The sequence below is a fragment of the Notechis scutatus genome, chromosome 5 (genome assembly GCF_049901735.1).
Source record: "Notechis scutatus isolate UNSWTSFEM ecotype Mainland chromosome 5, rNotScu1.2, whole genome shotgun sequence".
Taxonomy (NCBI): Eukaryota; Metazoa; Chordata; class Lepidosauria; order Squamata; family Elapidae; genus Notechis; species Notechis scutatus.
The window spans coordinates 61,254,022-61,268,505 of record NC_142013.1 but is presented as its reverse complement, the minus strand read 5'-3'; the positions used below and the strand labels follow the sequence as shown (position 1 = coordinate 61,268,505).

The 14,484-nt window shown below is 44.5% G+C and overlaps 1 protein-coding gene across 3 annotated transcripts in view; it reads left to right on the top strand.

The window, feature by feature from the left end:
• Nucleotides 1-13,741, top strand: part of PRRG1 (proline rich and Gla domain 1) — a 35,502-nt gene extending 21,761 nt beyond the window's left edge. For 2 of the 3 annotated variants that reach the window (XM_026686158.2, XM_026686159.2), the window contains exons 2-4: nucleotides 10,878-10,911; nucleotides 11,877-12,037; nucleotides 12,552-13,741. In XM_026686158.2, the coding sequence (XP_026541943.1) occupies nucleotides 10,902-10,911; nucleotides 11,877-12,037; nucleotides 12,552-13,055 (675 nt within the window). In that variant the 5' untranslated portion in view covers nucleotides 10,878-10,901 and the 3' untranslated portion in view covers nucleotides 13,056-13,741. The remainder of the gene's footprint in view (nucleotides 1-10,877; nucleotides 10,912-11,876; nucleotides 12,038-12,551) is intronic. The other variant, XM_087966839.1, reaches the window with a different exon arrangement.
• The last annotated feature ends 743 nt before the right edge of the window (nucleotides 13,742-14,484 follow it).

Here is a 14,484-nt window from a genome sequence, read left to right as displayed (position 1 = left end):
GTAACCTGAATATCTAAAGTTTTGTATTGAATCTGTATACCTTGCACGTGATATACAACTGCGGACTGGAGCCCAGATGCCTGGAAACTTGTCATCTCTTGGAGAGATAGCAAGAGAAGAAGGGGCCATAAAAATTTCAGCTCCAAAAGTAAACTTCCTGGGAAACTCTTCTAAGCTACTTCCCAGAAAAGGCGGGGGTATTAACATGTTGTTTCTTTGTTTGACTAAATCCACATCAGAATAAGAGGAGGGGTTCTAACTCCCTTTATCTATACTGCATGCCTGGAAGCATCTTAGATTCTGCTTTGACTAGTACTGGGATCACTTCCTTTCAATAAACAATTCCTTTTGAAGTCCCTAGCTTTCAGAAGTTCATTCTTATTGTTTGAAGGGAGAGAGTCTAGGCCTTACATAAAGCAGGATCTGCAGTAGTGGTCAACCTGGAGAGGAATTTTTTTTTCTCCTTCTATAGAGAACTTCATTCTACCAAAGGGAACCTGAGAAAATGTCTGAACATAGCAAGGAGCAAGGGGAAGCTGAATGCTGGGGAGAAACTTCGACAACTACCCAGCCAGACACTGACTTTGTGTACCCCATCGAAGACAGTGAAGCTGCCTGCGAAAATTCCACAAAGCCCTGATGGTCTATAGGCATAGGAAAGAAAGACAACTGGGATGGAAGAACCAGGGGAGTAACCCTCACCCAGGGTAACCGTAAACCCAGGTGGAAAATGGAGCTGGAGGCCCTCTCTTATCAGGAAGAATGGGTCGAGGAACCACTGGCAGATGACTGACTGAAACAGTACATAAATCGTCTCGTGAAGGAAATCCTGGAGGACCTCAATGTGAGGGATGAACTAGGTCACCAATGAAGGAGAGCGAGTGAACCAGAAATTGAGAGAACCCAAGCCGTCACCCCTGATCCAGCTGAGAATGATCGAGCAATGGAACAAGCCGGTGCACCAGCAGTGGTGCCAGGTACCCGACCCCTTGCCTCTCCAGAGCAGGGGCCAACCCTGGCCAACCCAGAGACATACAACTGCAGAGAAAGATCCCGCCCTTGGGGGTGAAATTCAATAGGGACCCCCAGAAACTGGGATTCTTCCTGGTGCAAGTCCTCACCTATATGCAAGAATATGGGCAGAACTTCCCCACCCGTGGACTCGAGTGTGAGTCATCACCCTGGCCCTAGAAGGAGCAGCTCCCAGATGGATAGTGACCCTCCACAATGTCAATGCCCCAGAATTGAGGAATCTCGATCGATTCATGACAGCCCTACGTCACTGCTTCAAAGACCCCCTTGCTGATCAAAAAGCCCGCAACTGCATTAGGATTGTAAAGCAAGGCCATTACCCTGTTGCCGAATACACCAAGAATTTTGCAACCTGGCCAACCGAGTCAACTGGCCAGAAGATATCCTAGTCTGTTGGTTCAAAGATGGACTCAATGACGACCTGTACACTGCCTGCCTGGCCCATGGAGCTCCAAACCTTCTGCATGAATGGTACCTGATGGCAGAGGAGGCGGAGATAGACATGGCCTGTAACCAGTACTGCAGTGGCAGAGTTTGGAGAAGATCCCCACCCCAGGGGAAGCGGGAGTTTTTCAAACCCCAAACCACCATGACTCCAAGACCATCTGGCTGTTTTAAGTGTGAAAAGGAGGGGCACCGCGCAGCAGACTGCTGTTCAAAAACCCCTGCCAGAAAGCCAGACCACCCAGGGGGGAACCCTGGAAAATCCAACCCCTGAGGAAAAGAAACAGCTCTGAGAAGCCGTGAGGTTTCGGACCCCCCCCCCCAAACCCAGAGGAAGAATCCCCAATGCCTCAAGGAGACCTGAGCCAATCTGAAAGTGATCCAGAAGAAGACCTGCTGGTAAGCGACCCAATAGAACCACTCACTCTACCCCTAAGACTGTTTATCCCCAGCCAAGGGAAGGGGGAGGAAGGAGCAGCGTTACTGGATTCGGGATGCACCTGTTGCCTAATCAACCCCACCCTAGTAGAGAAATTGGGAATCCACCTAAGGAAAATGGAAAACCCCATTGCTTTCTGCCAATTAGATGGAACTATAGCGGGGGAGGAACCAGCCAGTTTTGCCACAGAACCATTGAAAATCTGGGGAACCATAGCGAGATGCTTACATTCATTGTAGTCCCAGGAATGGAAAGACCACTAGTCCTAAAACTCACATGGCTACAGAAATGGAATCCAAAAATAAACTGGAAGAGAGGAACTGTACAATTCCAGAAACAGGTAGCATTTGCAAACATCCCGGGGTTTGGGGGGGAGAACAGAGAACCAGCCATGGCTGGCCAGCCGACTGAACCCGTTAACATCCCCAAAGAGTATCAGGATTTAGCCCAAGTATTTAGCCAGGAGGCTTCTGATGAACTCCCACCTCATTGTGCCACAGACTGTTTCTCCCCTTTCTAATCTGCTCAAGAAGGGGGAGAAGTTCCATTGGGGTGCTGAGGAGCAGGCAGCTTTCGAGGCATTGAAAGTTGCCTTTGCTTCCGAGCCTATCCTCAAACACCCTGATCCAGGCCAGCCATTTGTGGTGGAAACAGATGCTTCCGATGTGGCTGTTGGTGCACTGGTCCTCCAGGCCTATGCTCCCGCAGGCACCTTGTTCCCGTGCGCTTATTATTCCCGGAAGTTGTCGGCTCCAGAGCGCAACTATACGATTTGGGACAAGAAGCTATTGGCAGTTAAGGTTGCTTTTGAGACATGGCAGCACCACCTGGAGGTTTGGACGGATCATCGCAATTTGGAACACCTACGTACAGCTCGGACATTGAACCAGCGTCAGGTGAGATGGTCCTTATTCTTTGCTTGATTTGATTTCCTGGTGACCTATGTTCCGAGTGGAAGGAATCAATGCACCGACGCCCTATCTCGGAAGCCCGAGTATACCTGAAGGGAGGATAAAACCTTGTCCCAGACGGTGATTCCATTGAAGTGGTTTGCGGCCACCTTTGTGGCAGGACCCATTTGTGACAGCTCGATGTCAAGAATTGGATGAGAATGGGAGACGAGACTCCTTGGGCATATATTGGGGACCTGTTACGGTTCCGTGATCACATTTATGTGCCTGGAGGTCCTCTTCGTGGACTTATCCTACGTCAATGTCATGATAGTCCGGCGGCAGGATACTTTGGGGTGTTCAAAACACTGCACCTCATCTCTAGGACATTTTGGTGGCAGAGACTTAAACATGATGTGTCGGGACATGTGGCATCCTGTGGGATCTGTCACCAAGCCAAGTATGCTCCTGGTGTGCTCCCTGGTCTACTGCAGCCCTTGCCCACACCAGAACGACCGTGGGGGGAAGTTTCATTGGATTTCATCGTTGAATTACCACCATCGAATGGTGCCACAACCATTTTGGTGGTGGTGGATATGTTGACTAAAATGGCCCACTTTATTCTGTGTGCGGGTCTTCCATCGGCCAAGATAACGGCTCAATTGTTTATCTCCCATGTTTTCCAGTTGCATGGATTACCAGACCACATGGTATCAGATCGGGGGGTACAATTTACAGCACACTTCTGTCAGACCCTACTCGTGAAACTGCAGGTTCAGGTGTGTGTCGTCTGCTCATCACCCCGAAACTGATGGAGGGACAGAAAGAGTGAATGCTATTTTGGAGCAGTACCTCCACTGTTTCAGCAATACTCAACAAGACAATTGGGTGGAGGTGCTGCCGGTGACAGAGTTTGCTTATAACAATGCTCAACATGCATCCACCCATGTGTTCCCTTTCTTTGCTAACTATGGGTTTCATCCACAACTTTTCCCTTTAGCCCCATCTGATTCCCCAGTTCCGGCAGTGGATACGTTTTTGCAGGAGTTAAAAGCCGTGCACCACATGGTCCGTGATCAACTAGAGAGAGCCAAGGAAGACTATAAACGGTTTGCAGACTGACATCATCGTGATGTTCCACCTTTAGCGGTCAGCGATCGGGTTTGGCTCTCTACTCAATATTTACCAATGACGCGACCATTGAAAAAGCTCAATCACCATTACTTGGGACCTTTTCTGGTCGAGGCGGTGATCAATCCTGTGGCTTATCATCTTTCCCTGCCACTGACCATGCGTATCCATCCTGTTTTTCATCGTTCCCTGTTAGTCCCTGCCTCGCCCTACAGTCCGCATAGACCGGCTCCATCACAGCCGGCCTCAGTAGCCCCTCTGGGAGAGGAGGACTACGAAGTGGATAGCATCCGAGATTCATGCCAGTTGCGGGGCCAATTTCAGTATTTGGTGGCATGGAAAGGTTATGGACCAGAGGACTTCACCTGGGTCGATGCCACTGATGTTCATGCTCCTCGTTTGGTCCAGGACTTTCACGCTCAGTTTCCTCAATGTCCTCATCTGGTTGGTCCTGGGGGAGGGGGCCCTGCGGTGGGGGATAGTGTCATGCCCCTGGTGGAGTCTGACTCTGAGGAAGAGGAGGAACAGCCAACAGGGATTGGGAGTGTGGCTCCAGAGGTGGTGGAGGAGGCTGGGGAAGGGCAGAGGCCGGCTGAGCAGTCAGAGGAGGATCCAGGCCCATCCCCTACCCATCCTAGGTCACACAGGGATGAGAGGTTCAGGGAAAAGCGAGGTCTACTCTGGAGGAGATTACCATGATCCTCCTCATGGCTTGCAGGTGGGAGCTATGTATATAAGTTTGCAACTGCGCAGTTAGAATTGCTGAAGTTAATTAGTGTTCACCTTGAAAGGCTTATCTTTGCTGGCGTTCTTCCCATGGACTTTCCTTGGTTATTTTCCTTGCGGTTTGTTTTGGTTTTCTGTTTTCCTCATTATTTACATTATTTGTGACTTTAAACTGTGCCTAATAAAACAGTGAAGTTAAGTTGAAGGCTTTACCGGACTTTAATATATGTTTTGGGCTTTGGGTTATTTTGAGAGACTACAGGTCATCACACAATGTTTCATGTATTAGAATATGTGTTTGAGCTTAGTTTCTACTTTTTCTCCCCATTTTTGTTATAATTAATAATTTTTGCTTATGCTTGATTCACTATGTTACAAAACTCATCATACAGAGTTATCTTTTTACATTTACTATGTTGATAGTTTATTTTAAAACTTAAGGTTTTGCTTCTCTTGAATCTGCTGAAATTAAAAAGAAAAAAAAATTGAGTAAATATGTGTATACTGTTTTCAATCTATTTTTTGTTCATGTGTGAATTTGTAAGAATTTGCTTTCATATTCTTATTATTCATTTTTAAAATATGGTTTTCTTTTTTCCAGTGCACCTTGTAATAAACTGCATTTTGGTTCCCAAAGTTTCTCTTGATTTCTCCAGTAAGCTGTTCCGAGCATCCAGGTTGGGGTAATACTTCCATCTGCTGTTCAATAGGCTGAGCAAAGTTCTCAGGATCCACCGCTTGCTGCTTGTGCCAAGTTTTAGCTCAGCCTGTCGTTCAAGCTAGACATGTATCGCTAACCAGGATTATTGGAATGCTACTGTTTTAAATAGATCTTCCCGGTGAGAACAGCCCTCGGGGTTTTTTTTTGCATCCTTTTCGGACTGTTATATTTTTCTTTTTTCTATTTTGGAGGTTTTCCCTCTTTTTTTGTTAAAATGCTGACAACCAACATCGAATTAACAGCTGTCCATTGGTTGCAGCAGGCCCTTAGCTGCGGGCCATAGCAGTGCAAAGAGCGGGAGCTTGATTCCGCTGCTGAAGCTTCTTTCTAAAAATCAGAGGGTTCACCAATACAGCTGACCTGAGCAGGAAGTGTATTGGTGCAATTCCGTTCGGTGCATTCCTCAAGCGCTAATTTTCCTTTTTTCTTATTTTTCCCCCACTCGCACCAAGACCTCCCTTGGCTGCCCAAGACCTTTCAAACTTTGTGCCGGCAGTTTCAGCAGCCAGCGCCATTTTGGATTGGCCTTTTTTCATGCCAAAATTCAAACGGCAAAAAAGGCGACTTTCCTTTGCAGTCCACAGTTTTCTTCCCTCAATCAGCTGTTTTTTCTTGCGAACCTTCCGGCAAGTAGCCTCAAGCCTAGAGAACTTGCACCGAGGTAATTTCTCTGGCCTTTGAGATTCGGCACCGAGGCTTTTCACAGCCGGCACAATCTGGGTGGTCAACAGTTCACACCTAGGCCAACAGTCAACAGTTCATGCCTATTGTCAGCCTGCGCCTTTAAAACTGTCCTTTATTAAGAGATGGTTTTTTGGGGAGCTACAGGCTGAGGGTTAAATTGGATTTTTGATCCCTCAGCCATAACAGGTCAGCTTCAAACTATTTCTTGGATTTATTTTTTGATTATTATTTTTTTGGAATTTGAATTTAAATTTTAAAATTCAGGAAAAAGAATTGGATTTTTTTAAAAAAAAAATTCTGCAGGGACCTGACTAATATTAATAGGAGTCACTACCCACACTCCAGAGCAGATTCCCAAGTGGGCAATAGCCACTATCTTATAGGTATAATCCTATTAAACACACATGTTTTTCAGGCATGCAATGGAAGGAGAAGGCTCTATTTGTTCCAGTGAGTCAGGGTCCAGAATATCTGCCAGAGCAATAACAAGAAACAAAACTAAGGCCTCTCATTCCAAGAAGCCCTCAAAGGCAGCAGCAAAATATGAGAAATGCCACCAAAAGGCACTGGAGAAACATCTGGAGAGGAGTCTTTGGGAGGCTGAAAAAAACTGACAATCAGCCGCCCCAGCAGTTGCGGTACTTTTTTCTGGGTCCCTTTCAGCCCCACCTTAGGATCTTTTGGTCACCAATAGGGGCAGTGACAACCTGAGAGCCCTACCTTGGTCACCAAGAGGAGCACCTGAGGCCTTCGTTCCTCAGGCCCTGTGACCAGTCATCAGCAACAGGACCGATTCAATGTTCTCTGTTTCTATGCCAACAGGGCTACAAGCTCATCAAACCAAGAGACCCAGGCTAGTGCCTGAGGTTACCTTCACCCCAACTACAGCGGGGCTCCGTGCAGAGGAATTCTTCCCTCAGGACATTCCCCCTTCTATGCAGTTTTGGATGTCGGAGGCAATCAGACATGGCATTGCCACAGGTGTGCAACAGACCTGCCAGATGAGGTGTCAGATATCAGGCTCTCTCCAACAACAAGGGCATCCTCAACCCATGCAGCTCAGGGCGGACCTCCCTGACTTCCAGGTACCACTCCAACCCATGCACCCAATGGGAAATCTACAGGAATTTCAGCCAGAACCTCATCCCATGCATCGCATGGGGAAACCAGCAGAGGGTCAGGACCCCTACTCTCCCGTTTCATCAGATGATACTGATTCCTCCCCGTCGGAGACAGAGGACCAACTAGACAAAGATATGTCAGAGGATGAAGGACTAGCTCCGGAACAGCCTACATTCATGGGACTGTTCTGCCCGCATCTTTTCAAGTCCTTGTTGTTCAAGACCAAAAACACAGCACATCTTGACAACCCTTCCATTTCTTCAGAGCCCGCCTTGAACATGGGAGAGTCAGATGATTTAATTTTTTTGGAACCAATAACAGAGACAGAGGTCATACCAGTCCTGAAGATGTTTGTGGATATGGTCAGATGACAGTGGACCTCCACAGGCTCCTATCCCAACCCTATGGGTTATGATAGGACATTTTACAATTTGGCTTCAGATCTGACTGGGTTGCTTCAGACACCAGTAGTTGATGAACCTAGCAGCTGTGGCCCTAGCAGCTTCCTCCACCATGCCCAGCAAGGCGGAGGATGCTTTGAGACCAGAGGATAAGAGGGCAGAGCTAGCACTATGTAGGGCGCACCAGGCAGATGCCCAGGCTATTAAGATGGCCACAGTCGCATCCTTTTTCACCTGAACCTCCCTAAGGTGACTATGCCACCTGCAAGATTCCATTCCGGCCACTAACATTAGAGCCCATCAAGACATAGCAAAATTAGTGGTGGCCACAGAATTTTCTGATGATGCTACCCTCAATGCGCTAAAATTCTCATCCCATAGCCTCCCAAATCACAGCCTGCCCCCTGTTATGGCTCTGCCGTTGGCAGGCAGATTCCAAACATAAATGGAAGTTGGCAGCTGCTCCTTTCGATGGACAAACTTTTTGGGTCAGCTTTGGATCCCATCCTGGTAGAGACACAGGACAGGAGGAAGATATTGCCTTCCCAGTCCTGGAGGTTCGATTATCACCCCGCCCAGTCCTTTCGGAGAACTTCCTTTCAAACTCCTTACCAGGGAAACAACTTCCAAAGAACCCAAAGGTCCTTTGGTTTCCATCAGGGACAACAAACTGATAGGACAGGGTTCAGATATAGGAACAGGCGATGAGCCCAAACTAAGAGGCCCTTTTGTGGAGCTGGGAGCAAATCCTTTCATCGGTCCAAATGAACACCTAACAGACCCTCCCATTGGAGGCTGACTGACCTTTTTTGCCAATCAGTGGGACATGACTACCACAGATGCCTGGGTCTGGGAGACTATAAGATCAGGTCTCTCCCTGGAGTTCCTCTCCACACCCCCAAACTTTTTTATGCCTTGCTCTATTTCACGGGATTCCACAAGGAGGAACCTTATGGAGACTGCAATACAGCATTTGTTGGAGACCCCGGTATGTCCCCGGTATGTCCCATTCATCCGGTCCCACCACATCTCGGAGTGGTGGTGGAGAGCAATTCTAGACCTGAAGCATCTGAACCACTTTCTAGTATACAGGAGATTTAAAATGAGTTCCCTACAATCTATTCTTCTAAATCTCAGGTAGGGAGATGTCTTGACCTCAGTGGACCTGACTGAAGCAAACCTGCACACCCCTATAAAACCTACGCACAGAAGATTCCTGTAGTTTTGTTATGTCAACCGCCATTACGAGTACAGCATCCTACCATTCGGCCTGGCTTTGGCCCCCAGACTTTTACAAAAGTGCTGACGGCCTTAGCAGCACATCTCAGGAGCATGCTGGTTCGCCTGCAATGTTATTTAGATGACATTTTAATATAATCCCAGTCTCATCTGCAGGCAGAGATAGAGCTATGAACCATGGCCCGAGTCCTTCGGGACTATGGCTTTTCAGCAAATCTGGACAAAAGCCATCTGACACCTACCACTCAACTTCTGCACCTGGGCACCATAATCAACACGGTGACAAGCGAGGTTTTTCTCTCACCTGATCAACAGGCCAGCCTCAGGGAATTGTCCATTTGCATTTGAATTCTCAAAGAGTGCCCCTGGCCCAGTTATTTCAACTTCTGAGGAAGATGATTTCCTGTATTACAATAGTTCCTTGGGCCCACCTCCATGCCAGGACTTTGCAATGGTTTCTGCTCCCATTCCAGAGATCCAGCAGGAACAATTCCATGGCCAAGGTCCTGGTCCCACTGAAAGTTTTTCTTTCACTTCAATGGTGGACTTCCAGGAACATCACCAGGGACTGCCTCTTCAGAGAGCCACACTGATTGGCAACTACTACCAATGCCAGCCTCTTCGGCTGGGGAACTCATTGTCAGTCCTTAGTAGCACAGGGTCGCTGGTCTCCAACAGACCTAAATTGCAGCATCAATTGGCTGGAACTCAGGGCAGCCCATCTGCCCCTCTGCAAGTTCCAGCACAAGATCCAGGGACAGCATGTCCTTCTGACAGAGAATGTGGCCACCAAGGCCCACATAAATCGACAGGGCATGCATTCAAAGTCCCTCATGAGGGAGGCAGAGAGGCATCTCCAATCCATCACAGCAGAGCATATCTTGGGACAGCACAACATTCAAGCAGACTGGTTGAGCAGGGCCACTGTCGATCATTTTGAGTGGCGCCTGCACCCGAGCCTCTTCCAGGAGATATTGGATTGGTTAGACAGAGACCCTCTTTGTCAGGAAGACAGAGGCCCTCTTTGTCTCATTCCAACCCTCCACACTGGGGAGGAAAGTCACAGCTTCAACAGTGGGTAGATGGCTTTGAGCCATGATTGTGAAGGCATATGTAATACAGACATTACCCGTGTCCAGAGGAATCACGGCATACTCCATCAGGAGTGCGGCCACATTAGTGGCTTGGGCGACACAAGCCGCTATCGAAGAAATTTGTAGGGCAGCGACGTGGTTGTCACCGTCATCCTTCATAAGACATTACAGATTGAACATTTTTGCCTTGGTGGAGGCTGCCTTTGGCAGATGTGTCCTGCAGAGGGTTCACATGGTGAGGGAGACTCCAAACCAGATGGAGGCCCTCCCGTAAGGACACGCCAGCTTGGGTATGTCCCTGACCTGGATGCTCGGAGCAGCTCACTGGAGAAAGGGTGTTGGTTCTTGCCTGATACTCCCATTCTCTGGGAGCTGTGAAGAGCATCCAGCCCCACCCAGATGACCGTCTGGTTCTGGTTCTGATCCTGGTCAAACATGATGAGCAACGGTGAAGGAAGAACAATGGTGTAATCTACCACTTCGACTTTGCCAAAACTAGGGGCAAGTGGCAAGGGGGCGGATCCTCAGAACTTTGCTCAGCCTATTGAATGGCAGACGGAAGTATTACCCTGAACTGGATGCTCTTCACAGCTCCCAGAGAATAGGCCTATCAGGTAAGAACCAATGCCCTTTCTCTTTCTTACAAGATTGTTCTGGTTCAAAATGGTCTTATGCATTGTTATCCAGGAACTACTCAAAGGGCTTATTGGAAATAATTAATCAGTCATTTCAGATGTGAAACAGACTTGACAAAGTGTAACATGCTTTGTTTTAATTTCTAAAATTAAAATATGGTGTTATGTATGTAGTCATATTAAATGAAATTCAAAAACAGAACAATAAGATCTGCATTATCAGAAGAGATTCACCTGTAATTCGATTTGTGCCACTTAATATTTCTTGATTTAAAATTGTTTTATCTCTTAACAAAAGTTGTTTCCCTTTTCCTTTCAGCACTTTCTAGAGAAAAGTGTTAACATGGATAGTGGTAAGTGCATGTTATTTATCTGTGGTCCATAACAAAACTTATCATTCACTTTGAAAAATGTGTAATGCTGTACAAGTACCTTTTTATCTCTGTGGGTAATTTTTTTTTGCATGTCAATTGCCCCTACTACCTAGTTTTTACATATTTCAAGAGTAAGACTCTCCATATCAGTTTTCTCCATTCCAACAATGCAACCTGACAGGAATTGCATCATTATTTTAACATTAAATTTAATTTGTGAACTATCCATGATGGGTAGATAATAAGATCACCCCTTCTTCTCCCACCCCACCCTCCAATATCTGGCACTAATTAAGCACTTTTAGATCAGATTATCGAGGGGAAATTATTTGTAGCTGCACATAGGTTCTTTTCCCAAAGTTCTCTATAATTATTTATTATCCAGACCCAAATTCTATATACATGCTATTGTTCCTCCTCCAGCATGGAAAAAAAGCATTGAATATAAAACAAATAGGGTGCCAATACTTCCTTTTTTGTGTGAAATCTGTCTTTTTTCCCTATCCCTGCTTAAAGTAAGCACAACATACATCATTTGAAATACTAATTGTCTATTAAATTTAACACTTAGGAATTGGATTTTGAGTATCCTCAATCATTTTCTTATTACTTTGCAGTTAGCTCCAGCATTTAAACAACCCCAAATATTTATGAGTATAGTATACACATACAATGTTTGTGTGTTCATAATCCAATAGATTAAGCGTTACATACATAGGATGAGGTTTATAGCTGAAATATCTGAAACATGTTACTTGATGCTGTTTTAAATCTTACTATACTCTCATCCTTATGATGAGTTCAGTTTGATTAACTGAACAGGTTGTAGAATTAACATTGTTGCCAAATAGACACAAACAGTACATCTTCATGCTGCAGAATATTATTATCCTGAACATAAATTTCTCAACTTGTAAGTACTAGTATTTCCTTGTTTTCTGCAGTATTCCTCATAGAGGCTAAGGCCAATTCTGTCTTAAAAAGATACCCACGGACCAATGGACTTTTGGAAGAACTTAAAAAAGGAAACATCGAGCATGAATGTTATGAAGAACGCTGTGATAAAGAAGAGGCAAGAGAAGCATTTGAAAATGATGAAAAAACAGTAAGTTACCTACTAAAAATATAAAATATTCTTTACATATTTATCTAATATTTTTCCATATAATACATGATACTACATTAGAACTATAGCATGCTTTGTGTTGTCATCTTAAAGAATGAGGCTAGAAAATAACTACTAAATATGAAACTTTAGATTTTGCATCTACATGATCTTAGCTCCTTTTTGCTGAATCATTCCAGAATGATCTTTCAGTAGGCTTATAAGATTTCATCATGTGACTATTTTTATTCAGCTATTTTTATTATAACATGAACAAGTTAAATTTCTAGGGATCCCAAATTTAAATTCCTCCTTTTAGAGATTAATTTGTAAAAAGGAACTAGTTTTTTCTTTGTTCTGTCTTGTTTTCTTTATTTCAAATGCTTCTATTCCACTTGTCATTCAAACATACTGCAATTAACTAAATACAAAGTCAAAGCTAATGGCAAACAACCATAATTATAGTACCAGTAGGTAAAAATTGATTATAATAACACATAATTAACTTTTTTAGGCAGAATTTTGGAAAGATTACACCAATGGACTCTATGGAGGAAGTAACCCAGGACAGAACTGGTACCCATTTTACCTAACGTTTCCTCTAGTCATTGGCCTTTTGGTGGTGGTTCTTATTATATTTGTCACATGGAGATGCCTGTTCCAAAAAACCCCACATGGACAGTCCATGTACACCCAGAGCAGAAACAGGGAAGATATAGGTGACAGAGCCATTCCTGATCGGAGAAATCCCATCCCTCAGTCATTCAGCGTTCTTCATTCTCCCCAAGAAGAAATATTTGAAGGCAGTGGACACTTCCCAAGGTACTTGAGCTACACAGAGAGACCTATGGATTTCTTATCAATCAGGTTGTCAAACTGTGAACCACCACCATCCTATGAGGAAGTTACTGGTGAAAGTAGCACACAAAGAAATGAATTTGCAAATCATTTGGATCTGCCTCCTCAGTATGAGGACATTGTGAATAGCATTTCAGTACTTCATGTTAACATCAAATGAAAGAGAATGATGAAATGCTCCCTTTGTAGAAACAAATGAACCCTAACACTTTTTAGCACTTTATTATAGCTTGGTATTTCAAAGATTGCTACTGTATTATGCCAATTCTTATTCTATAACTTTGGTTTATTCTGTGAGAATCCCTACATTTGGGAAACAAAATAGTCTTCAGCGTGATTATATATTAACACTAGGCATGGCATTATTGTCATGGCATACTTTTTCTACTATTGAAAGTGGTGCTAATAAATAGCTCAATTATAAAAATTGATTGTTTAAGCAGATGGCAACACAAGACTGACTTTATCTAGGTTCAGAAATTAGGGAAAATTGGTCTTGATTTCTATTTCAATGGGAAAACCTCCCAGGAATAGCAGGACTGTAGACTAAACTACGAAGTTAAGAAAAGATCTTGAAGGCAAAGGGTGAACCACTTCTGTATTGCTGTCAAGAAAACTATATAAATGTATCCATGAAATTGGAAGTCAAGTTTGGCTTGAAAAAGACTTAACCTTGAACAAAATAGGTACAGTAAGAAATGCCGACAATTTTCCTCTCAAAATAAGTATTTTTGGAATCCTTGTATAGCAAAAACAAGCAAATCATTTAGTAGGAATAGTCAGGTTTGTCTCTAAAATCTACTTGTTACAATGAACACTAATTAAAACTATGTTGATGATTAACTATATTTAAGCACATGTATTTTGATTGTTCAGAAGAGTATTAAAGACGTTTTGAGATGCTTTGATCTATATTTCCATTTGTAAGCACCTTAAAGACTATGATTCTGGAGACTCACCATATTCTGTTTTGACTGGCAGCTTTCTAATGACAACAGCTTTTCTTCAGTCATTTGTGCACTGAGTATAAAAGCTTGTAGGAGCATAATCACACTGGTTTGCACCTCAGTAAGGGCTATAACATCTTTATTTTTCCCAATAAATCTTTCTTCCAAAATCATTTACATAAAACGAGTGAATCTTTTAGGCAGCCAGTGTCATTGGAATGACATCAGCCAATAAAATAATAACTCATCCAGTTTAAATAAGGCCTGAACAGAGTTAGTAGTCAGTATTAATATAATTTTCCTTTTGTGTAATAACAATATACTACAGCAGGGGTGTCAAACTCAAGGTCTGCAGGCCACATCTGGCCTGCAATGTGGTTAGATTTGGCCCATGGGACTGCCCTGGAAACAGCAAAGGACCAGGCCAGCCGAGCGCTGATCTACAACATGGTGGTGGCCATCCAGGCTGGAATGCAGTAGGCCTTAGATCCTGAAGCCTATGATGACCCACCCCCATCCTGCTCCCTGGGCATGCACAGAGGATGCACTGAGCACGGATGGAGTCTGTTGAGGTAATTCCCCATTAGGAGAATGAGTGCATACAGGGAGACGTATTTGAGAGAAGTGTTTGAATAATACACA